The following is a 25,030-nucleotide window of genomic DNA, read 5'->3' as shown; positions in this document are numbered from 1 at the left end:
ATATATTTGATAATGTTAGCATTTTTATATGTTTGAAAAAAATGATGTAATTGATACACCTAGCTTAAATAAAACTGTTTTTTCCTTATTAATTGTTGAAGTCATTTTTAGTTTATTCGAACTTGATTACTTGAAAATAATTTCAAAAGTACCTCCCCAACACAAATTCGGAGCTGCACACTTTCCATTCAGAACTGCACACTTGTGCAGAGCTGCACGTTAGATTATGCTCTGATTAATTAATCTTTTATTTTCCTATCTAATAGCTATGTCATTAAATTTATTTGAGATAGTTAGAACAATAATAGTTTTAATATTCATGTATAAAGTATCATTGTTAAGAATGTTTTTAATTGTATAGTTATAATCATCACTTTTTGTTGCAACCGTTAAGTTATCTTTATCAGCCTTTACAACAATTTAATCTTTGTGATTCTTTTGAAAATTTTAAACTCTTCTTTATTCATAATGTGTCCCAAAATGACTGCAGCGACATCTATACAACAATCGGAAACACAACCTAAATGCCCCCTGGCTAATATATAATTACAAACTCGTACCCGAAAATCGGTAATATTTCGTCGGTAAAATTTTTTACCTGTTAGATGGAGAAACTTAGTAACGAGAGAGACAGAAAATCTCCAAATATTTTTATTGCACACTCGCGTTTGGTTTCAGTTACTGTCACTCAGCTTGCCAGCTCAGCTGCAGGGAAATATGGACGATTGACAAAGATTTCATCTATGTATAAAATCGGCGTGAGAAATAATGAATTGGCATCCCATAAAAGAAAAAACATAAAATTCGTAAAATTGTAATATAAATAATTAAATAATTTTGGTATTCATAAAAGCTACTTTCATAACCTCAGGTATAGGTAAAATACTGAATGTAAAGAAAAATACTTGAAAATATATCCAGTGTCTAGCGTTTGTGGAAAAAGAATGTAGGACTTTTCCAAATTTTTCAGGACAAAAATTCATTTGTATTGCCTTTCTAAAAATGTCCCAAATGCGAAATTCATCATACGCCCCCAAAATCTGATTTTATGGTCAAAAACCGTTTTTTGGTCATTTTTCATTTTACCACTGTGAAAATCACAAAGCTGAAATCGAAAATATTTTAAAGTTTTACTTTTATTCATTTCTTTGACTTTGTTGTTGTTAATATAATTTAAGTGAGTTGAATTCCGTGTCTAATAATCTCTTTTTGAATGATTAATTTCCTACGTATATTTTCAAATGAATAGTTTCATTTAAAAGAGCATTTTTCAATGAATAAATAAATTGATGAACTTTTACAAAAGAGTTAATCTTCAAGCAAATAGTTGCAGTTTAACAAATAAAGACGAATATTGTACTTAATTTGAAAAATCCGGAAGCTAAAATTAAACCTCATTTCATAGATTTGGTTTATTTCACTCCCAGTCCAAAAGTATGAATAGTGTCATTCCTAGCTTAATTTGGAAACTCATTAACAATCATACATTTTTTTACCGCTTGAACCAATTTCTTCATGAAAGTTAATTAAATATACTATTTTAGTACATAAAAAGCAGAATATAAAGGATGTTCACGGAGTCAATCTCAAAAGTGTGGTTTTTCAAATCTAACTTTAACCATTTTTGAACAGAGATAAAAACAGAAAATTGCATTTGGTTAAGTTTTGATATAATATTTAAAAACTGAATTCGCCATTTGAAAATAATTATCCTTCACTGAAAAGAATGATTGCTGGTACCAAGTGAATTTTACTTGGCTGAAGTAAGTGAAAGTCCTGTTTATTTTCAAAGAAACATTTACTAGAGGCAAATAAATACGACCTGTTGGTTGAAGGGAAATGTTTCTTTGAATCATAGAAATATTAATTTAAGACAAAAAATATAAATTTTATACCAAATGAATGATTCATTGTTCGAAATGAATGTCGCATGAATTGGAATGAATATTTCCTTGAGATGGGGAAACATGAATTGAAGGAAAGAAATATATTTTAAGGTCAAGAAAATATTTTATAGACTCAAAAAACTATTTCCTCACAGGAAATTTCTGAATATTTGAAGCACAAAAATATATCTCTTGATTCAAAAAAATATTTATTTGGTCTAGACCATGCGCGAGTGCATAGTTCTTCAATTGCAGTATACATATTTTTCTAAATAAGCAACTGGATTCTTTTAACCTAAATTATAATGATCATTGTTATTAATATACATATTTCATTAAAACAAATTACACAATTTTAAATCTTGATAAACCTCAAACAGACAAATTCGATGAAAAATCTATCCCCAGCAGGAATTGAACTTGGGTCCATCGAGTGTAAAGTCCACAACATTGACCACGACGCTAACGTGACATAGAAATTTTAAGGCGAAAACCCGTATTTAAACCTCGCCATAAATGCGAAAGAAATATTTCTTTAAATAAAAAACATGGATATTTCATTTAACAATATATTTCTTTAATCCAAAGAAGTATTCAATTGAAACAAATTACGCCAAATTGTAAAAATTATGACTTTAAAAAATGATTACTTCGTTGGAATAAATCTTTATTTGTTATGAATAATTTAATTCTAGTAATCAAATGAAATATTTTCTTCCACTGAGGAAATAAGACTTTATGTAAACACAATACCTTTTTCATCTGAATAAATGCTCCATTGCTATAAATGCATGAACCCTTTGTGACAACAGAATATATACTGTAATTCAATTAATATTATTTTTAATTAAATGATTATCTCTTTGATTTAAATAAACTTAAATTCTTGATTCAAGTATGGAAAAATGATTGATTCAAACGTGTCCCGAATCATTTCAAAGAATCGAACTCTTTGAATCAAATATATGTTTCTTTGAAAGACAAATTACATTTCAACGAATCTAGACCTTTTGAATTGAGGAAATTATTTTCTTAAATGTAAGAAATATGTATTTCAATTAAGAAGATATAGCTAAAGAATTCATTTTTTAAATCAGCAAAAGATATATGCCTGGTTTAAATAAAAATTACTTTTGTTAAAGAATATTTTCTTGATGCTATGAAATAGGATCCAAGTAAATTCATTTACTTGGTGCTAAGAATTATTTTTTTCAGTGTTTATTTAAAAAATAATATGTTTGATATTACCGGATCCAGACGTTTTGCTACAGGCACTTTTTGTTTTCTTATTATTAACCTCCGAGTCAACCAAAACAGACTAATTTTACAACCAAAAAATAGATTTACCTAAAAAGAGTGGAATTTTTAACCAACAAAGATTTTGCAGTCAATAAATAAAAAAAATCTCAGCCAAAATGTTTAATTTTCCATCTAAAATGTCGAATTTCTTGCAAACCAATTTATAGTTTTCAACCCAAAGATATGAATTTTCAACCAAAAAGTTTAATTTTTAAAACAAAAATATGAATTAACTACCAAAATAATTAAATGTTCAACTAAAAACAGATAAATTATCAAGAAAAAATGGAATAGTTATATTTGCAGTTCAGAAATATATTTTAAACTAAATGGAATAGAAATTTTCAATCAAACTTTCAACTAAAAGAAATGCGTTTTTACTAAAACAATGGGTCTTCTGCCACAAAAACATATTTGTTAACAAAAAATTGTATCAACCATACAGTTCAAGTTGTAACCGAAGAGATTAATTTTTCCCCCAAACAGAATTTTTAAACAAAATACATGAATTTTCACAAAAATATTTAAGATTAAAAAATTTCAACCAAAAAAATAAATTTTCAACCAAACGTAATTTTCATTCGAAACTGAAAAAATATGTAGTCAATTATTAATTTGGAAAAAATTCCAGTAAGTATAAGATATATTTGGAAGTTTTGAAAAGATTCCGAAATAATTTAAAGCATGAAACAATTTTTAAACAATTAAAACAAAACGTCGATTTTTGATGATTCTGAACACAACATTCAGAAGCTTTCTAAGTATTTTGAAAAGTTTCAAAAGAATACAATAATTTTATCCAGATTCATAGGAAAACTAAAAATTAATTTTATTAATTTTAATTCCTTTGAAAAATATGATTTTTTTTAATTATCAAAATAAAACATGGAAGATCTTGAAGTAATTTTTTTTTATTTTGTCAGATTTTCAAAAAATGGAAAGAAAAATTCAAGTCCCAAGAAAATAACAAAATTAGCAATAGATTCCTGAATAATTGTTTAATGAATTTTTTTTTCATTTTTAAGAGTATATTTTACACAGATATTTCCTATAAGAAAAAAAACTTTTTTGTAAATTTTATCCAGCCGGAAAGAAATTTCAAGTATGACAATTTTAAGTATAAAAAATTTTTAATAATGTGTAAAATTTGTATTACATTTAAGAGGGTAGTATAGGGATGGGTGATTTTCTCGAAAATATCGATACTTGAATCGATCCAGGATCGAATTTATTAAGATCGATATAGAAAAAAAATTGAAGCAGAAGAATCGATCTTGACAGAATCGATCTTTTAAGATCCATGTAAAATGTCCTAAATAGTTTATTTTGACCCTCAAATCATTACATTTATTCAATTTTTAATAAAATCCTGAAAGATCGACAATTAGACACTGTTTATTATTTTTTCACATAAAAATATTACATAATATTTTGTTGTAGCTAATACATAATACATAAATATCATTTTATTCACATTATTCTTTCTTCTATCATTCTCCAACAAACTATGGCCTCGCCACGCACAAGTAAAAAAGAAAGTGAACCAATCAGACGGCTCACTGCACATCCAACTTTAATGGCATGAACAGTTTCGGACCCCCCTTTCTAACAATAAAGGATAGAAAAAAAGGTCTATTCTATTTCGAAACTTCGGTAATCAACATTTTGAGCGTAGGTTGCGGTTGCACTTAGATTGAGATGCAGTCTTGAGCACAAAAGAAAAAATTATTAGTCCGGGAGCGAGCAATGCTGCCGTATGCAATAATATGTCCAAGGATAAAAAGATGTTATTCTTATACATTTTTAGCCGCTGAATCCAAATATACGCGGATTTTTTTCGAAAAAGTGGTACGTTTTGTTTAAATTTAAATGGGTTTCAATTCAAAATAAATATCAATGTAAAAATAAGTTATTATTGATATGAACCATCTCTTCTTATTGTTCGATAAGTTCCTTGCGTACGTTATTGAATAAACTATAAATTGAAATAACTCATTGCTTGGAGCTATAATGATTTTGAAAATACTTCTCAAAATACTTTGTTAATCTAATAACATCCACAATACAATTGTAAATATTACAAATACTAAATTTCTTGAGAAATAGTTAAAAATATATATCAAATTTTCTTATATACACGCAGAAAAAAGAACCTTACATTTTACTGAAAACCAAGTTAAATCTACCGATCTTCCTAGTACGTATATGGGCAACATGTCAGTTCATGACCTGCGGATCAGTAGATTAGACCCATCCAGTCGCTATTCTATACAGTTCCTGGATGCTGCAATTACGAATTATCATGTCACTTTAACGAATAATATAGAGATCTGAAACAGTCACGGAACAAAAACACGTCTTGCTCCAATAAACTTTCAAGTGTACACGATCCGTGAGTAAGTTGTGCCATCCAAAATTGTATTATTTTTATAAAACACCTTCCTTGCAAAGTGGGAATATGGAGTAATGTGACGACTGTCACAGAAATGTCAAAAAGGAATGTTTTTTAGGTCATGCAATCCATTCATTGCCGATTGCGTCGTGGATTCACCTGGTGCTCCGCGCGGACAGGTTGCGTTGCGGCTTTAGGGGCGAGTTAAGTAAACCGATCGGATCGGTAGCATGTACCGATCTTTCGGTAATTTCCAGTACACTACTATTGTAATCTCGGTTCAGTGGATTTTACATGTCGTTCAGTATGTAATACGAGGGAATAGAGGTTTATTTGACTGAAGGATAACCGTTGAATTAACCTTAATTTCATTGTGACATTTAGAAAATGCTAAGTGATTTTGATATTTTCACCCTCTTATTAAGAGCAGTTTATACTGTTACGGTTACAAGAAACCCTTTACAATTCTTGATAAGTAAATATTACATTTTTTTTTCTGCGTGTAAATTAAAACTTTTTATCTGATATAAAGTTGAATTTATGTCTCCGTGCACAGGCTGTCGTCCTTCGCCCCACTTGTATTATGTTTATTTCTATTTTTTTTTTTAATTTGGCAAGAACAAAATGAACAGCACTTTACTCCAGCCCTAACACAAATGCATGGTTTATCTGATATGCAGGCAACGAAATGGAAACTGGATACAAATTCGTTAATCGGTGGAAATAGTATGTGCACTTTCTTTAGAACTAACAAGTCGGAAAAGAGCTGACTGTTAGTATCGAAAATCATATCTCCGCCGGGTCTGCGCTAATGTTGAATTACATCAGGTTATAAAGTAACTTTTAAAGAATGAGTACGTTTTTCAATTTTCAAAAATATTGAATAGGTCAAATGTTGTTAACGTTCTAAGTTAGTGAAAAACGTCAAATTTCGGACCTTAAAAAATTTATGTCTTTCAAAATACGCATTTCAAGAAAAAGTTGCTAGAGATCTTTTTGTCTTAAAATGGGCCATATTTTCTAGAAAAAAATTGTCCAGATCGAAAAAGTCAATTTTTCATAATTTGTTTAAACAATTGTGATTTAAAAAAAACGTACCAATTCTTCGAAAAAAGCCGGGTATATTCAGATTCATCGGTTAAAAATACATAAGAGTAACACCTTTTTATCCTTGGACATATTATTGCATACGGCAGCATTGCCCGCTCCTTGACTATATAGGGAAGAGCAATGAAGCTCAAAAATGTACGCCGCGGCCTCAAAAGTATAGGATGGAGAGATAAATAAAAATAAAAGAATCGCTTCTTCGATTCTGGGGGTAAAGAATCAATCCAATAAAAAATCGAGTCGTAAAGAATCGATTCAACAGATCGATCTTCAGGGAGAAAAGATTCGATCTTTGAAGAATTGATCCAGAATCGCCCATACCTAGGGTAGTATACTTTTCGCTCCCGAGATTTACAAGTAGGCATCGGCTCAGGGGAGCGAACGTCCCTTCCACTGCACGGACTACGGATCTATCTCCTCCTTTATTACTCCCTCTCAAGCAATGTCCAACCCTACTCTCCCTTACACTTCCTAGTTCAGTGGTACCTGATTAGGCCCAACTCCTGTACTTTTCTTATCCAGAACAGACTTAAATGAAAACGACAGCCAAGTATAGTGACGTTAGGCCATGTGGATCGTATCGATATATATATCGTTACTTCGAAATATACAAAGAAATTTGTTTCTTCTAAAACTAAACCCCTGCAAGTGCACATTTTACAGAGAGCAGAAAAACATTGTTGATACGTGAAAGTTTTTTTATTTTTCAATAAACAGTAAACAAGTGGAACATAATGTCCATTAAAAAAGCCGTGCACTGTGAAAAGTTGAGTGAAAAATTTAATACAATAATTAAATCTACCATCAATGCACAAATACCTCGAAAGAGTTAATCATTCTAAATTTTTCTCAGTTGTAAAAATTACAACATTTTCAGTATCATAATTTAACGTAACTAAATCCTCACCGAATGAAGTTTTAAAATGTCTATCGCAAATGATGTGCTTTGTTTTCTTCAAATCTTTAGGGAGTCTTGGAATTAATTTACGTCTAGCTCTATAAACAGCTAATTTAATATTTTTTAGATCATCTACTTGTAATTGTTTATGATTTTCATTGATTTTGTCGTGCAAAACTGTTAAGAAATAGGTTAATGCACTACACTGTATCTCCAAAATTAAAAATGCGAAAAATTAAAAGGGCGGGGAATAGAAGGGCTGGACTTTGCTAGACTTACTGCCGCAGTCAGTGCAGTTGAAGGGGGCGTTCGCTCCCCTCAGCCGGTGGCTACCTGTGAAGGTCGGGGGCGAAAAGTCAATCGCCCCGTTTAAGTAGGCTATTGGTGAATTTTTAATCTCTTAAGGTGTTATACGGATGAATTTAGAAAAAGAGCTATCTACGCAAAGAACAATTTATTGAAGACGCTCCAACTTCATGTCGATCAACTGAATGCGCGTGAGAGTGTCTAACCCAGCGGACCTCTCTGTTCTTTCATACTCTCTACTACTAAAAATGAAATACTCTACTTCATAAATGAAATAGATAAAAATCCTGAAATTTTCACAGAATCTCTGTATTTTTTCTTTCTACCGTGTCTCAGTTTTTGAAAAAAATGGTCAGAACTGCTTAGGAGTTATGCCAAAATAATTTACATTTTCAATACCTTCGGATAGGTCATACGTGCATAAGATGAGATTTCGGATTTTACTTATATCTACTTCGAAATAGTCAACCCTTTTTAACCATACCAAACTTTAGATAACGCAGTAATAAATTTAGAGTCCTAATTTCAAAAAAATGTGCAGAAAAAATTTCATCCGTATAATACCTTAAGGAAATGCTCGTTATGGATAATAGAAATATTGAAGAGGTATATATCTAGGGCGGAGTAATAATAAATTCGCCCGCTATAATTGGGACCAGTACATAAAGGCGGGCGCTTATCTTTTCCTTCCCGGCTACCTAGGTAACCTTGTATTTCCAGTGTGCATGGAACGACACTGCAGACGACCCAGAAGTTAGCTATTTTGAAAATTGTACCTTGAATTCAAAATACAGCCATAGTCGTAGCTTATTAATCGGCAAGAAATTGCAAGTACACAGGCCGATTTCTCACTAACATATCTCTAGGGTTTTTTGTTCAATTTGTTTGTAAAAGTAAATTAAAAATACTATTCTAACAGCTAAAAAGCAGAATGCTGAGGCATCGCCCATAAAAATGTATTTTTAAACAAAGATAAAATGAATACATTTTTACACAAATACACACTTCACTTCTTAACCAAAAAGATTATTTTTTAACAAAATACATGAATTTTCGCAAAAGCATTTAAAATTAAGGTATTTTTAACCTAATAGTTAAATTTTCAAACAAAGAAATTAAACAAATCAGGTAAGTTCAAGATATATTTAGAAGTTTTAAAAACATTTGAAACAAAATGTAGAGGTGTAGGTGTAGGTGTAGAGGAAAAGTTAGTGGAGAGGGTAAAGGAACTTTTTACTGAAACCAGGATTAGGGTAAAAATAGGAAAGAAAAAAGGGCAGGTTTTCTGGACAAGCCGAGGTCTAAGGCAAGAGTGCCCCTTGAGTCCGTTACTATTTAGTATCCTATTGGCAGACTTAGATGAGAAGCTAAAGGAGAAAGGGAAAGGAGGAACTCTTTTGGGTAATAGCAAACTATACTCTCTAGCATACGCGGACGATGTAGTTTTATTAGCAGATGATGAGAAGGGGATGAACCTAATGATGAGAATCTTCGAAGAGTATGTGAGAACAAAAGAGCTGACGGTGAACGTAGATAAAACAAAGGTGATGTATTTCAGAAATAGAAAGAGCAAAATAAATTACGTTTGGAAGATGAACGGACAAAAAGTGGAAATTGTGGAGGAGTTCTGTTACCTAGGTTTTTGGTTTAAGGCAGAAGGGGGAAACGAGCTGCAGGTGAGAAAAAGAATTAAATGTGCGAGTAAAGTAATGGGCCAAGTATGGGGTATAGGAGAGAGAAGGTTCAAGAACGATTGGAAAATGAGGGCCTGGTTGTTTGATGCGTTGGTGTGGGCGGTGTTGTGTTATGGTGTGGAGATCTGGGGATGGAAGGAACATAGGGAAGTAGAGAGCATGCATGAGCGATTCCTGAGGTGGGTAATGGGGGTTAGCTGGAGTTGCCCAGGATATATGTTAAAAGAAGAGTTAGGAAGAGAAAATATGGTTATTAGACAAATTAAGAGAGCATGGAGGTTTGAAGAGAAGCTAAAAAGGGGAGAGGGAAGTAAAATTGCACAAGCATGTTTCGGTGAAATTCGGAACAATGAAGCGAGAGGTAATGTTGGAAATTCAAAATGGGAGGAAGAAAGGAGAAAAATGAGAAGGGTGTCTAATATTCGAGAAAGGGTTATGGAGTGGCAGGACATAGAGTTAGATCTATTGGTTAAATAAGCAGAAGAGAGATGGACAAAGATTATAGATTCGAGGTATAATAGATGGTATGTGATGGTCAAAGGCTTGACAGAACCAGAATATCTGCAAAAAATAAAAAAGGAAGAAAAATGGAGCAGGGTTGTACGGTTCAGAATGGGAGAAGGAATGAGAGCATACAGATATTGGATGAATGAAGAGAAAAATTTATGTAGAGTATGTGGATGAGTGTGTCAGATGGATCTTGGATGGTAGTGGACAGGGAGTGATGTGGATAAAGAAATTGGATGAAGTAAGGGAATGCAAGGGAGTAGGGCAGAGCCAAACGGGTGATCCTGAAAAGGAACAGTAAAAAACGAAAATTGTTTTCAATATCGTGGAAATATCGTGGAAGCTCGCTCATTTTAGGAATTAATATCACTACTGTTACTATTGTTTATCCTGCGTAATGCGAAAGAGCAGAATATAAGTAGTAGTTAAGTTAGACTAAGGACGGAATTGTAAATATATGTACAGGGAGCGGAGGCCTTCAAACCCGTAAAAGAGAGAAATTAAATACATACATACATACAACAAAAAAAAGGGAGATTTCAACCAAATACAGAAAATTTCTAAAAAATAGTTGAATTTTAAACTGATGAAGATTGATGTTTGAACAACAAAAAATATTTTTAAAAACTAAGCTTGAACCAAAGAGATTAATTTTATGCAAAAAATATAATTTTTATTAGAATAGTTAAATTTTAATAAAATTTCTTTCAATAGTGATAAGTTTAACTTTGGAGCAGCGAATTTCTTAAAGGAGTATAATTATCATTTTCGAACAGGAAATTAAAAAAATATATTAGTTAGGCTTTAAAACAATTTATGTAATTATTTTTTACTTTAAACCTCATTTGAATATCAAAAATTGATAATAATAGCCCTTATCTTTTTGATACATATTATGTTACACTGGAATGTAGCGGCGATTCAACTATTGCACTTGGTATCAGCTCAAGAACTGAGTTCGAGGTTTCAGGTCAGAAATTCGGGATGGGAAAAACCCAGATTGAGGATCGTCTTAAGATATTTTTAGGCCAGTGCTCATCCGTCTTAAATACAATATTCTTCCTTAGAATTAAAAGTACTTATCAATTCCCTGTTAAGGTCAACAGAAAAATATTGTAAACATAGGTAAACGTATGTTTTAATCAGAGAAGAAAGACAATCAGTTTTAGCATCTCCTATAAATTGGGAGGAGATTAGTGGATATTTGCACTATCTTTAACTCAGCACTGGGTGCGTCAGTAGTAAAAAATACACCAGAAACAATTTAATAGCTTAAGATAATAATTTATTAACTGCAATAGGAAACCTGGCCAAACCGGTCTGGCATGACTCCGGGACACGCAAATTATCCCTGCCCGGGCCAGATCATGTCAGACCGATCCGGACCTGATCGGTAATCGGGAAAAGGTCTGGCAATTTGAGCACGGGAATGAGTATTTAATTAAAAAGTACTGATTAAGAAGTCTTATTAACTTCGAATAATAAGCCTTACGCAATTAATGATCAGTTTTCTAGTTAATATTGTGAGAACATTTTACTAAAGAAGTTATTACACGACTTCGCTCGATAAAAATTATCATTTTTATTTTGTGCACTTAAATTCCCAATAATGAACATTGAGATAAGATGAAGATATTCATATTTAATTCAAACAAAAAATGAGGTTAAAGATGTGAAAATACTTTATCCTTATATAAACGGGTAAATATCACTTCGCGAGTTTCCAAGTTCAAATCTAGGTTTTGAGAAAATATATAAATTAAAAATAAACATCGAAGTGAGGTAATGACTCCACCTGCTTTTATAGCAGGTAGGCTTTCAATCTTTATATGATTTTCATATGATGTTTTGAATACATTAAAATTTATACTTGAAAATCCATTGTTCATATCCTTCTTATTTTCTAAGCGTTTTATTCACACTTGTAAAATTATTAGTTCAGATCTTGTGGCATTTTATAAAAATTTTACATTTTTATTTAGAATGTTTGTTTTTACGAAGAAAACAAAAACTATGCGTCCTGCCCGTAAATTATTCATAACAAATTTCCATGAGGTTTCACTCTTTTTGCAAGAGCAACTTTTGCCTATTCATGTTTTTGAGACCTTGTGTCGTTTCTCCAAAAATTTCACTGTTGCTATTTATGAAGTTTATCACGATTCAAACAAAAACTGCGCATCCTATCGAAATATAATCAATGACATATTCGTACCTTTTTTTATGAGCAACGTTTGTCTTGTAAATTTTTGTATGGTGCACAATTGTACCTGATTCATTTTCATTTTCGTGTCTTGGGCAGTTTTACCGCAAAAATTCAAAAAGTTGTTGCGATATTCCTATACGGCTTTCAAACGGCAACGTGCTTTTTATCGAAAAAAGTCATAAGGATAAATCAATCGAGTTTCCGAGTCCAAAGTTTTATTGTGTTATTTTTAATGCTGCTTTTACGAATCGATCAAAAAGTACAAGTCAGATAAAATAGTGATTGATAACAAATTTTTACATCTTCTTGGGGTGCACAATTTAGTTGATAAATTTTCTGTTTTGTATCTTGCTTAAAATTTTCAAATTTCTTTTATTACCTCCTTTAACCTTCTTGAACAGTACTATTCAATTAAATACTTATTATTTAGATTAAGGGAGAAGTGAACAAAAATTAATCAACTAAAATTTTGCACACCTAGAAGATGTAGAAATTTGTTATTAATCACAGTTTTATGGGACTCGAACCTTTTGATTCATTCGTAAAAAATAGCTTTGGAAATAACAGAATAAAATATTGGACTGGGAGACTCGCTCGATTTATTCTTATTACTTTCTTTCGATAAAAATAACGTTCCTGTTTGAAAGACGTACAAGATTATCGTAACAACTGTTTGAATTTTTTCGAAACATCGACAATGCAATATTGGTTACACAAAAAATAATTTAAAAATCGAAAATTCTACTTTGCATGCACCATCAAAAAATGTAGAAGACAAAATTTGTTCATCAAAATAAGAGCTACAAATATGTCATTTATTATATTTTGATAGGATGCCCAGTTTTTGTTTGAATCGGAAAAAACTTTCTAAATAAAAACAGTGAAATTTTTGGAGAAACGATACAATGGACAAAAGTTGCTCTTACAAAAAGAGTGAAAACGTATACAAATTTTTTATGAATAATTTTCGGATAGGACGCGTAGTTTTTGGTTTCTTTGTAAAAACTAACATTCTAAATTAAAATTGAAAATGTTTGAAAAGTGTCACAAGAACTGCAAAACGTATACAAGAAATCAGACAAAAATATTAAAAATTGCGCAAAAAATCTTACATTCCTTTTTAGAACTCTAATCAATTTTTTTTTTAATTAAAATTATTTCTTGAAAAAAAGATCCTACTCCATCTTCACTCCATTGGGAATCGAACCACAGAACTTCTGATTTCCGGTCAGGTGCTTTTCCAATTAAGCTATGAGAGGGATCAGAATAAGAACTTTTAATTCAAGAACATAAGTTCCCAAGTTTTGTGGTTCGATTCCCAATGGAGTGAAGATGGAGTAGGATCTTTTTTTTCAAGAAATAATTTTAATTTAAAAAAAAAAATTGTTTTCCATCTAGTCTTATTAAGACGTTAAGCATTTTCTGTTATTGAAGATGCTTAACTTGATCGATAGTGTGTAGATTTTCTGCCTTCATGGTTTGGAGGGTTGATCTACTGTCGGTAAGGTACAATCTCTGATGATATAGCAGATAAATTAAAAAAAATTTAGAATAATAACTCTAATAAATCCCCTTAAGATTCCCGACTATTAGACGATGGATTTAGGTATAGATATGTAGGTTCAATACTCTATACCGCTAGAAATTTCATTTGTAATATAATGTTTAAAAATGTAATTTATGAAATTCACTCTTAACAGGACCATTAATATTAAAAATGAAAATACTCGCGAATAATTAATGTTTATTTTTAAATCCCTTTTTTGTCATATCATTAGTGTTAAAATTAACTAAAATGTTTAAAGAAAATTTCATTTTTTGAAATTATAAATGATATTCGGATCGTATACAGTCGTATGATGATGAACGCATAAAAGTACTGGCAACCAGTAGTGTGAAAGTATCCTGTATAGGAGTCCCACAGGGGCCCTTCTATAGGGCAGGCTGAAACCACTAGAACCCTACTACACCCTTAGAAATTCCCTCTAAACGATAAAGTCGGTCCTTCAATCGTTCAAGTAGAATACTTTAAAATCAGATTCGTTTCACTCTTAAACGATCTAGTTTAACGCTAAAAGTATGCACTTTAATGGTTAAACGATTACTTTTTTAAAGAGCGGTGATGTGATTCCACGCATGCGCACACGCATGCGCGTCAATTATTTTTCGGTAAGAGTACGTCCCATTTTAACCATTAAACTGCACCTTCTACTTATCCTTGAAACGATTCACCAATATTCGTAGACGTTAGAATAAGATTATTTTCACTGCAAACACGTTTTGCCTCGATTTTTTCTTCCCCTCCCACTAATGCCTTGAAAATACGTGTAAATTTAACGCAAGCTTTGATATTACCTATACTATCAATTGCATTTTTAATTCGCGGAATAAACATGCGTTTACAATCATCTAAAAATGTATTTAAATCTTTATGAATTAAATTTGTTATAAGTCCCGTTCTTATTCGCGTTTGAAACGCTCTTGTTACGTCATCCCAACTTACCCTCTCACTCAGTTTCTTCGAAGCTTCACTCATACCAGTTCCTGTCTTGAGCAACTTATTGAATTTTCTGCTTGCAGTCTTCAGATCACCAATTAACGTCATAAACGCGTGTTTTTTAGCCCACGGATAGCAGAATGTTCTTCCTCAATATTTTTTTTTAATATCCGGATGTTTTTAGTTCCAGCCCTCGTCCACAAGCGAAGTTTATCAGCTGCTGGGGGTTGCTTCTCGAATACAAGTTGAAATCCCATCTTCATGATTTGTAGAACTTTTTCACATTTTTCGATCTCCATGTTGAACTTTAAATGAATCAACTAACACTTATAGAACCACTGTGTAGATTTCCAGTTATTTGAGGTTATGTAAGTCCTGTTATCAACTGATGACACTTATAGAAACACTGCGGAGATTTCAAGAGAATTGAAAGATTATGTAAGTCTTGTTATTAACTGATGACACTTATAGAAACATTACACAGATTCAAAGTTATTTGAGATTACGTGAGTCTTGTTATTAACTGATGCAATTACCGACAAATTGTACTTTGATATAGATCTTAGAGCGTTTTATACTTCAAACCTACTCGTGGTTGTTTACCAGTACGATGATAAAAACAGAGAGTGCACCGCTTATCTGGTGCTAACATTGGTGAAATATGGCAACTCTGTCGATAAGAATTCCAGGAGTCATGATGACGTCATCAGAATGGAATTTTGTTTACCGAGAATAGTTTAAAATTATATGAAAAATAACGCCCCTGTCGGCCAATATCAAACGAGAACGATTAATTAATTTACTTCCCATAGATAAGGATTCCAGGAATCAATGCTGACGTCATCAGAATTGAATTTTGTTTACCGAGAATTGTTTAACATTACATGAAATATGACGCCCTTGTCGGCAGATCTTTGAAATTTTCAATGTCGCATCATTGCGATAAACATTTACACATAGTGTGGATTGTTCAAAACTGTGATTCGTAAGTCAGCACAAGGAGCGAAACTAATCTTACAGTCTTCTGCGCTGTAGCCGCAAGTTTGCTATTCGGATGGAAAAAAGTGAGCCAGAACTTCCACTATCTATCTACTCCCCCTACCTATCTACTCCCCCGGGTTCCGAGATAAAGACCGCTGAATTCAGTATTACTGGGTATTGGCTTTGCTTTCTTGGCTATTGACTCTACTTGGAAAAGTGGTTTCGTCCCATGGAGACATTTGTTCAGGACGCTGAGATATAAAAAATATAACAAATTCAACCAAATTAGCCAAAACCACTTATCCAAAAAAAAGCGCGGGGTCTTTATAAAACAGATTCCTGTTTAAATAAAAGGATAGTTTTCGACGTAGAGAAAGAGAGACATCCGCTCTTTTTCAAATCACAAAGAAAACTAAAAAAAAACATCTTTAAAGGTCCTCCAGTTTAACAACTTACAGAATTCAAAAGAACGTAGCCTTAATTTTTAAAGTACTCTAGAAGTAATACTGATTGGAAATGAGAGGACTGATCGCCAGTTTACGTGAAAGGGCGAGAACCGTAGTGACCACGTGTTTTTAGGATTTGTTCCGCATCACAACAGGGTAGTATATTTTTGAAAGTTTGTCCACGTCGGTTCTTAAATTGACTACATAGACTACATTCACCAGAGGCTAGCGATAGTTAAGAGATTTATATCTTGCTTGTGTTTTTAACTTGTACTCCTAACGAACGTTTAGTTTCGTATATAAACCGCTTTGCGATTTTTACCTTTGCACCGAATTCCATAAACGATATTGCTATTTTCAAACTTATTTCATTTGTCTTTAGTGGGGCTTAAGACCGCCGTGAGTCTTTCTTGTTTTTAAATGCCTTATCTTTGTCGTAGTGCCCGAGAACACTTGCAATTCGTTCAGATTGATCTTCAATATATGGTATTCTAATAAAAGACCTAATTTCCGCAGCATGAACTTAATTTCAAAATCATTCGAATAAAAAACTTGTAGAATGTTTTCTAATTCTTTTTTCGGGATATCCGCTAATATATCTTCGACTTAAAGGGCATGCAACGGTACTTGAAAAGAGATCTTCGGTAAAATAACTGCTTTCCGGTCTCGTGGCGAGAAGACATGATTTTCCAGAATCCTGAAATCTCTTATTTTTTCAGAAAATCTAAGCTGTTGAGTAGCTTTGATTTCAGACCTTCATTATTATTAAGAATAATATTTTTTATGAATATTGCTGATTTTTATGTAGCACTACTTACATGTGGAAATAAAATCTCGAAGAATTAGCGTGGTATACTTTCAGCTGTTTCGCCGGGCGTTCATGATTATATTCGCTCGATTCATATTTTTTAACTTGCCTTGTGACTTCCCTTTTAATTTTTTTTTGAGGTGGCCCTATTTGTTGTAACGTAAATCTCCCAATCTTCTAATAATTAATTAAATTTCGCGTCCTAGTCTTCTCATTTTATCGCCACGGTAGTGTGGGCTTTGTTCGCGTGAACAAAAAAAATTTGAGGGTTTTCTTTTTAAAATTTTTCGGCCTTTCTAATTTCTTTCAAGGGTTGTATGATTTTTGACTTTATGTCGTAGCCAGAATTAATAGTCCCACATATAATACTCGCGATATTTAGCCTAGTGCGATTTGGATCTACCGCTGGTATTTTGTTAATATTAGACTCAACGCTGGCTATTAGATTTTACACCGGTGTTTGATCTTCTTCTATTTTGACGCCATAATTTTTCCTCAGACTTGAATTGTCTGTCTAGCTAATTGAAGCTTAGTCCGGGACCAGCTCTTGAGAAATGAGATGATCTGTTAACCTTCTCTGTAATTGTCTATAATATGCATATAAAACCCATTACCCCCTTTACAAGAGTGAGACATAAAGTCCACACGTTTATAAGTTCCGTTTAGAAAATAGTTCAGTGGCATCTTTACTCTTTAGATCTGAATCAGTGAAATGTCACTGAATCGAATAGTTAGAATTGGGTCACTGAGAATCAGTGAAAGGTTACTTATTGATTCAGTTAAATAACCACTTTATAGGGTTGGCAGCACTGCATCATGTCAATTTAGCAATCATAATAAAATAATATTTTAGTACAATGAATCAAAAAATCATAGTAAAAAACTTAAAACCCAAATTAGGATCAAATATTAAAAAAGGTGAAAAGTTCCGATGCTTTTAAATGACAAACAACCTCACATATTACTTTAACTTCAAGATTGGACTGACATGTACAAACCCGTTAAGTAAGTGCTTCCTATACGAGTTAGAGTATATTTACCCCGCAGTTAATTAAGCAGACTTACAGCCCGAAAATAAAAAAATTTATTTCATTAAGTAATTGTATTTGCTACTTAAGTAAAAGTGTAACCACAACGCTTAACTTAAAAAATTATACGTTATGCTTTACATTATTTACTCTGGTGTTACTGAACTGATTAGTGAATAAGTCCGAAAGCACTGATTAATCAGTGGAATGTCGAACTACTATTTCAATCAGTGAATTTTTCACCGATTCATATTTAGAGTACTGTTTTTGTTAAAGATCTCGGATTTGCTTAAACCAATTATTAAATTAGTTTAAAGGATTTTTTCATTGGCGATAAACTCCTATGAGTATACTTAATTATAAAGCGTGCATTTATTGAGAAAAAATTAAATTGGTAAACTTTTCGACCATGAATAGGGGTCCTGCCTATTTGGGAAAAAGTGCATACATAAACTTAGTATTGCTATGTCCTGCAGATGCTCTCTCTCTCTCTGTCTGTCTTTCTTCGCCCTTCTCCCCCTACCCATCTCTTTCCGCCATTCATCCAATTCCCCCTCTCACTATCTCTCTGTCAGCTCCCTCTCTGTGTGATGATCCTGTTCCGTTTCAAGCACGATGGGATGATCGGGGGATTTAAATCACTTCGTAAACATTCAAACACAATATTAACAAGCACGTTCAACGGAGACACACACTTTTAATTTTCAGTTTATGTTAATTGATAAAAAACAAAAAGAAAAACAAGTAAAATGTATAAAACAGATTTCTTTTCGCATAAAAGGACATATTTTGACGTAGAAGAATAGAGACATCAGCTGAGTTTCAAATCACGAAGAAAACTGGAAAAGCTTTATCAGAGGTTCTCCAGTTAAACGACTTACGGAATGCCAAAGGACGTAGCTTTAATTTTTAAAGAGCTCTAGCAATAATACTGACTGAAAATGAAGTGATTGATCGCCGGTTCACTTGAGGGGGAGGCGACTTTATTGACCACGTGTTCTTAGAGTTTTTCTACTTTACAACAGGGTAGTATATCTTTGAAAGCTTTCCCACGTCGGTTCTTAAATCAACCGCATTCTCATAGCCAGCAATATGGTACATTTTGATCACCGCGCGTTTGCGATAAAAGCTGTTGCACCGCTGAAACTTATCGGATCCGACCCGATAAGTCAGAAAATACCCGATAAAGGACATTGGACGTATAAAATGGCATTCGATACACCTATATATATATATTTTTATTCATCTAGAATTACTCTAGATTAAAACCGAAGGGCCTATAACAAAGCCACCAAACGCGTCCTCGGTTTGCGGATAGAGGGTCCCTGTAGCAAGGCTTTCTGCTAAATATGGTTACAAAAATAAATAGGCAGTCGCGGACAATTTTCCAGGGGTGGTCGCGAAGGAATTAACCCCCAAGCGGAGATATGAAAACCGTACCGAAAGCTGAATGGCACCTGGGTGAGGTGTCTACAACGGTGACTCTGGGATACCGGGTGTCCTCTCAGAGTAAGCAGCCTTATCCTTGCCGACCAACCTACCAACCGACCAACCTAGAGCTGGGGGAGCCAATGAAAATGGATTCAATGCGATGGATTGGCGGGATCTCGTGACCTTTGGGTGAACGGAGCGATTGAATCACGGCTTGCTAGGTTGCTACGATGCGAGTGCAGCCCCTGAACAGGGTTACATGGCATGGCTGCATGCTCTGTGGTGCGAGAAACACCCGGAGCTATCACACTTTTCGCAGTAACGTCTGCGAAACCATGCTGAACTACTCTGAAAAAGGGGCTATGTAAACGGAACCCCTACTCTACCACAGGTAGAACAAGCCGACAACAGAGAAAGAGAGGCGGCAATAAGACCAACCGCGGGCAGGCATACAACAGAGGAAGAGCGATGATTTACGACCCGGAGAAATATCAACACCAAAGTTTCTCTCAAGCCTAAAGATCTGGCTGAAATGGATGACGAGCTTCGTGGACATTTTTGCGGAGAATCCTACCTCTGGGCTATCAATTATTGTGTGTATAATGCATCGAGAGCTTTGGCCGATGCGAACCGTAAAACAAAACCAACGGTTGATCATAAGACCAAAAGACGAATGCATCAACTTGCCATAAAGATAGGCTGGGCAAGACAGTACGCGTCCCGCATTCAGTGTGTGATTGACTACATCACATCTGGCAGGAATTTTACCGCCAAGGTTCGAAAGTTCGCCCGCTAACTCCGGACCTGTTATCACACATTTAACAAGTCAAAGCTGCTGACCATCAGGCAGCATATTGTTGAGAGAATACGGATAATATCTGACGCTAAGAGAAGTCTAGAGCGGAGGGAGAGGTGGGCCAGAGAAAATCAACAGTTTCTCTCTGACCCATCTCGACTCTTCCAAGACCCTCCAGTTACTGTCGAACACCCACACAAACCAGAGGAGGTCGAAGTATTTTGGAGAGAAGTCTATGAATTGCAGCATAGACTGGACGAAGACTCAGAAAATATAAATAACTTCAAAGAGTTATGTATTGCCCTCATAACACCTGATAAAGAATGCCCACCCATCACTACCGAGGAGGTGAAAAAAGTATTAAGAGGGATGAAGAACTATTCCGCACCGGGACCAAATTGTATCAAAACCTTATGGTGGAAGAAGTTTTCTTCAACCCATCAGCATTTGGCCCGTATTTTCACCTCATATTTGAAGTCAGAATAGCCGATTTCGGAATGGTTGGTGGAAGGGCGCACAATACTTCTGCCGAAAATGGGCAACTTAGCTGACCTGAAGAATTACAGGCCAATAACTTGTCTGAACACACTTTATAAGATATTCACAGCTATCCTAAATGATAGGATTGTTCAGGCAATTGAACCTGTGTGGCAAGAAATGTATGAACAACGAGGCTCAAAGAAAGGCGTAGCCGGATGTCGGGAGAACCTGCTCATCGATAGACGTGTTTGCAAAGATACAGCATTCTACCAGCGGTAACAAGGTCACCTTTCAGAGAGGTGTCTTTCAGGCCGGCACCATGAGCCCACTCCTCTTTTGCTTTACATTATTACCACTATCGCTAGCGCTTCGCCATTCCAACGGGTACTTGTACGGCAAACCTGCAGATCGAAAGTACAAGGTCACTCATATATTTTACATGGACGATTCAGGATGTGACATCTAGAAAGGATACTCTTCGAAGCAGATACAAACGCCTCAGTCGACAGATTTGGTCTTAACATACCGTCGCCACATTTGGAGCCAAGACATTCCCGATGATAGCTACAGGGCGTGCCATGCACACCCCGAGCATTTAGCTCACATACTATCTAGTTGTCCAACACGCGCGGTAACGACCTGCATTCAAAGGCACAATGCGGCACTAAGAGTACGTTATTACCATCTCTGTCACTCCTACGGCAATCACCTTAATATCGCTCCTCTAAATGCTCCTAGGGAAATTGAGTCAATTGTCGAGAATGGGAAGTGCCGCATATACTGGAAGTTTATATTCTCGACAATTGTTTCTGTTGCTCACTCGAGGCCTGACATGGTTCTTCTTGACTTCGAGAACCGAACCATGTTCGTTATCGAATTTTCTGCACCAGCTGACAAAAACATCATAGCCAAGGAGAATGTAAAGAAAGAGAGGTATCGAGACCTTTAAGGGAGTTGCAACGATTGTACCCGGAATATTCTGTTAAACTGATCGTCCTTATCATCGGCGCTCTTGGAGGTGCTAAGCTTTCACTTACTAATAGCCTAAAAAGCATCCCTGCGTGTCAACAATATGCTAGAACACTTGCGGGAAAAATGCAGAAGGCGGTTGTCCTTGGGTCACTCCGTGTTCTTAGGGTGCACGAGGCTTTTGCTGGATCGTCGTATTGATTCCTTTACAGACTGTAACCGCCTATCTCACGGTTGTGAGACGTGGTTATGGCTGAAATTTTACAGCGATTTCGCTGGAAGCGGGTGCAATTATTCAGATTAGCACCCGCTCCCGGCGAAATCCTGCGGTTGTCCTTATGACAAATTTTTAATTATATATATACATAGATGTTATAAAAAATTTTCATGATTTTGAGAGTAAATTTCACCCATCAACACAATAATCTACGATGTACGATAAATCCAAGTATATAAAAAACTATTTAATTTAAAACAAATGCTTCACAACTGTATATTTTTCTTATAGATTGAACGCGAACGTGCCGATTTGAGTGTGCAAGTAATTCAGCTTTCTGAGCGTCTCGAAGAAGCCGAGGGTGGCGCCGAATCTCAGGTAAATAAAGTGAATTCAACATGCTTGCTTGGTTACTAACAACATTTCAATGATTAAGCAGTTATTTTTTGCAATGCCCGTCTCTAAAGTTGCACCTTTCGTGCCTCTAAGATAATACGTAAAATTGTTACGCAGTGACGCCACCGCACAGTGGTCTGGAATAGGAATTTACTGTTCATAATCGCCCACAAGTCGTATTTCTTAACCGATTCAAAAGTTTTTTTTTAGAAATGCTCTGCAATTAATTTGTAAGAGAATTGTGGTTTGCTTTTAAAATTTTTTTTTTATAGAGCAACAATATATAAACAAATATAGTGATAAAATTGACCATTTTAGCTTTGTGAATTTTTATCTCAAAAAAAATACAGATAGAAACTCACTATCAGCCGGAATTATTGCACATGCATTCATAGAACATAATTAATTTTAATAATATTCAACTTAATTATTATAAACAATTTTTATAAACAAATTCTTATTAGTCTTTTTTCATCATAGAAAAAATCGTTTACTTCACGCTAGTTGCTAATATTTTTCATAAGAGTCATAATTTGTAACAAAAAAATTAGCATGAGCTAACAACTATTGTTTTTATAAACAAATTCTTTATAAACGAGTTTTTCTCATAGCTGAATTGATTTCTCTGAATAAAAGTGATTCACAATTGTCTTTAAAACCATTTATATGCTTTAAGATTTATCAAACATAAACAATATAGATTGTTTATAACAATTTAGTTAAACAAGTCTCCCGTAGAAGCAAGTACTCCCGAAATCATCAATAAAATCCACGATATGGTGTTGAAGGATAGAAGATTAAAAGTGCGTGAGTTAGCTGAGGCCACAAGGATATCTATAGGTGCAGTTGTTTCAATTCTACATGAAAAATTAGGCATGAAAAAGCTATCAGCAAGATGGGTGCCGCGTTTGCTCTCATCTGAGAATAAACGCAATAGAGTGGTCGCCTCTGAGACTCTTTTGGCGCGCATAAGTCGGAATCGTGAGGAATTTTTTCGTCGATTTGTGACTGTGGATGAAACATGGATCATTAGATCATTATTAGAGCAGCTGAAAGAAGAAATTAAAAAAAAACGACCACATTTGGCGAGAAAAAAAATTCTCTTTATCACGACAACGCCCGAGTTCATACATGCTTCGTTTCAATGGCTAAAATTGAAGAACTAACATTCGAATTGGTCGAACACCCACCGTATTCACCAGATATAGCCCCCAGTGACTTTTTCTTATTTCCAAACTTGAAAAAATGACTCGGTGGACAGAGATTTCCAGACAACGAAGACGTCATTGCCTCTGTAAGTGCTTATTTTGAGGAACTTCCGAAAACGCATTTTTCTGAAGGATTAAAAAAACTTGAAAAGCGATTGACCAAGTGTATAGAGCTCCAAGGAGATTATGTTGAAAAATTAAAAAAAATTTACCCAAAAAAAATTGTTTTTATACTTCATTCTAAGGACTTATTGAACTACCCTCGTACGTACAAATCAAATGAAAGATAAGTGAATTCTGAATATGCAAGTACAGCGTTATTCCACCTTATTTTCACTTGTTCCTCATTTATTTTTCAGGAAGTTGCATAAAACAAATGAAAGATAGGTGACTTCTAAAAACGCAAGTACAGCGTTATTACTGTGGACAGTTTGCTACAGAAATTGTTATTAACAATTACGCAAATTATTATTTAATGTCCCATATCCAATTTTGGAATCACTTTTAGTTTATTGTCGGATAATTTCAGTGGAAAACCGTCCTATTTGCATGTAAAAAAAAATAAATCATAGGTTTGTTAATAAAATTGTTTATAGCAATAATATAAATTATTCCTTATTTAATTTCGTTGATTAGTCACCGCAATAAATGTCACTCTAATAATTATTGAAGAAAAAAACATTTTTTTCTACGAGGAAACGGCCGATTAAGAGACTTGTTTAACTAAATTGTTATAAACAATCTATATTATTTATGTTTGATAAAGCTTGAAGCATATAAATGGCTTTAAAGACAATTACGAATCACTTTTGATCAGAAAAATCAATTCAGTTATGAGAAAAACTCGTTTGTAAAGAATTTGTTTATAGAAATTGCTTATAATAATTAAGTTAAATATTATTAAAATTAATTATGTTCTATGAATGCATGTGAAATAATTCCGGCTGATAGTGAGTTTCCATCTGTATTTGTTATTGAGATAAAAATTCACAAAGCTAAAATGGTCAATTTTGTCACTATATTTGTTTATATCTTGTTGCTAAAAAAATTGTTTTGAAAATTTCGGATGAAAACTATACATAACATTCTTACAATAATTTTTTCCTTAACTTGGGAAATTATTCAAAATGGATTTATATCTAGTTTTAGTTATACTTCATATATTTATGCCTTGACTAGTCAACAATGTCATTTTTTGCAAATGCATCGCCATCTGGCGCGATTCAAAAATATTCTTTCGAATAAAAAATTACTTGTTTTTTAATGGAGAATCTGAATTTGCAATAAAAAACGTTGGTTCCAATTTTAAATTCTAAAGTAACCCCCTCCCCTACCGCCCCGAGAGGGTGGGTTATGGGGTTAATTGTTTCAGATTTGCTTCTCCCCCTCGAAAATACAAAGTTTCTATTACGACAATTTATGTTTGGATGAGTATTTGTTAAGATATTTTAATGTCACAAGAAATTTTTCACACACCCAAA

At 33.8% G+C, this 25,030-nt stretch overlaps 1 protein-coding gene across 1 annotated transcript in view; it reads left to right on the top strand.

Moving 5' to 3' along the window:
* LOC117178725 (paramyosin, long form) overlaps positions 1-25,030 on the top strand; it is a 182,364-nt gene that overhangs the window by 6,295 nt on the left and 151,039 nt on the right. Inside the window, exon 3 of the mRNA XM_033370156.1 lies at positions 22,237-22,323. Coding sequence (XP_033226047.1) covers positions 22,237-22,323 — 87 coding nt within the window. The remainder of the gene's footprint in view (positions 1-22,236; positions 22,324-25,030) is intronic.

This window comes from Belonocnema kinseyi, chromosome 8 (assembly GCF_010883055.1).
Source record: "Belonocnema kinseyi isolate 2016_QV_RU_SX_M_011 chromosome 8, B_treatae_v1, whole genome shotgun sequence".
Classification (NCBI taxonomy): domain Eukaryota; kingdom Metazoa; phylum Arthropoda; class Insecta; order Hymenoptera; family Cynipidae; genus Belonocnema; species Belonocnema kinseyi.
The sequence above is the reverse complement of the archived record's forward strand: the minus strand, read 5'-3'. Positions and strand labels throughout refer to the sequence as shown.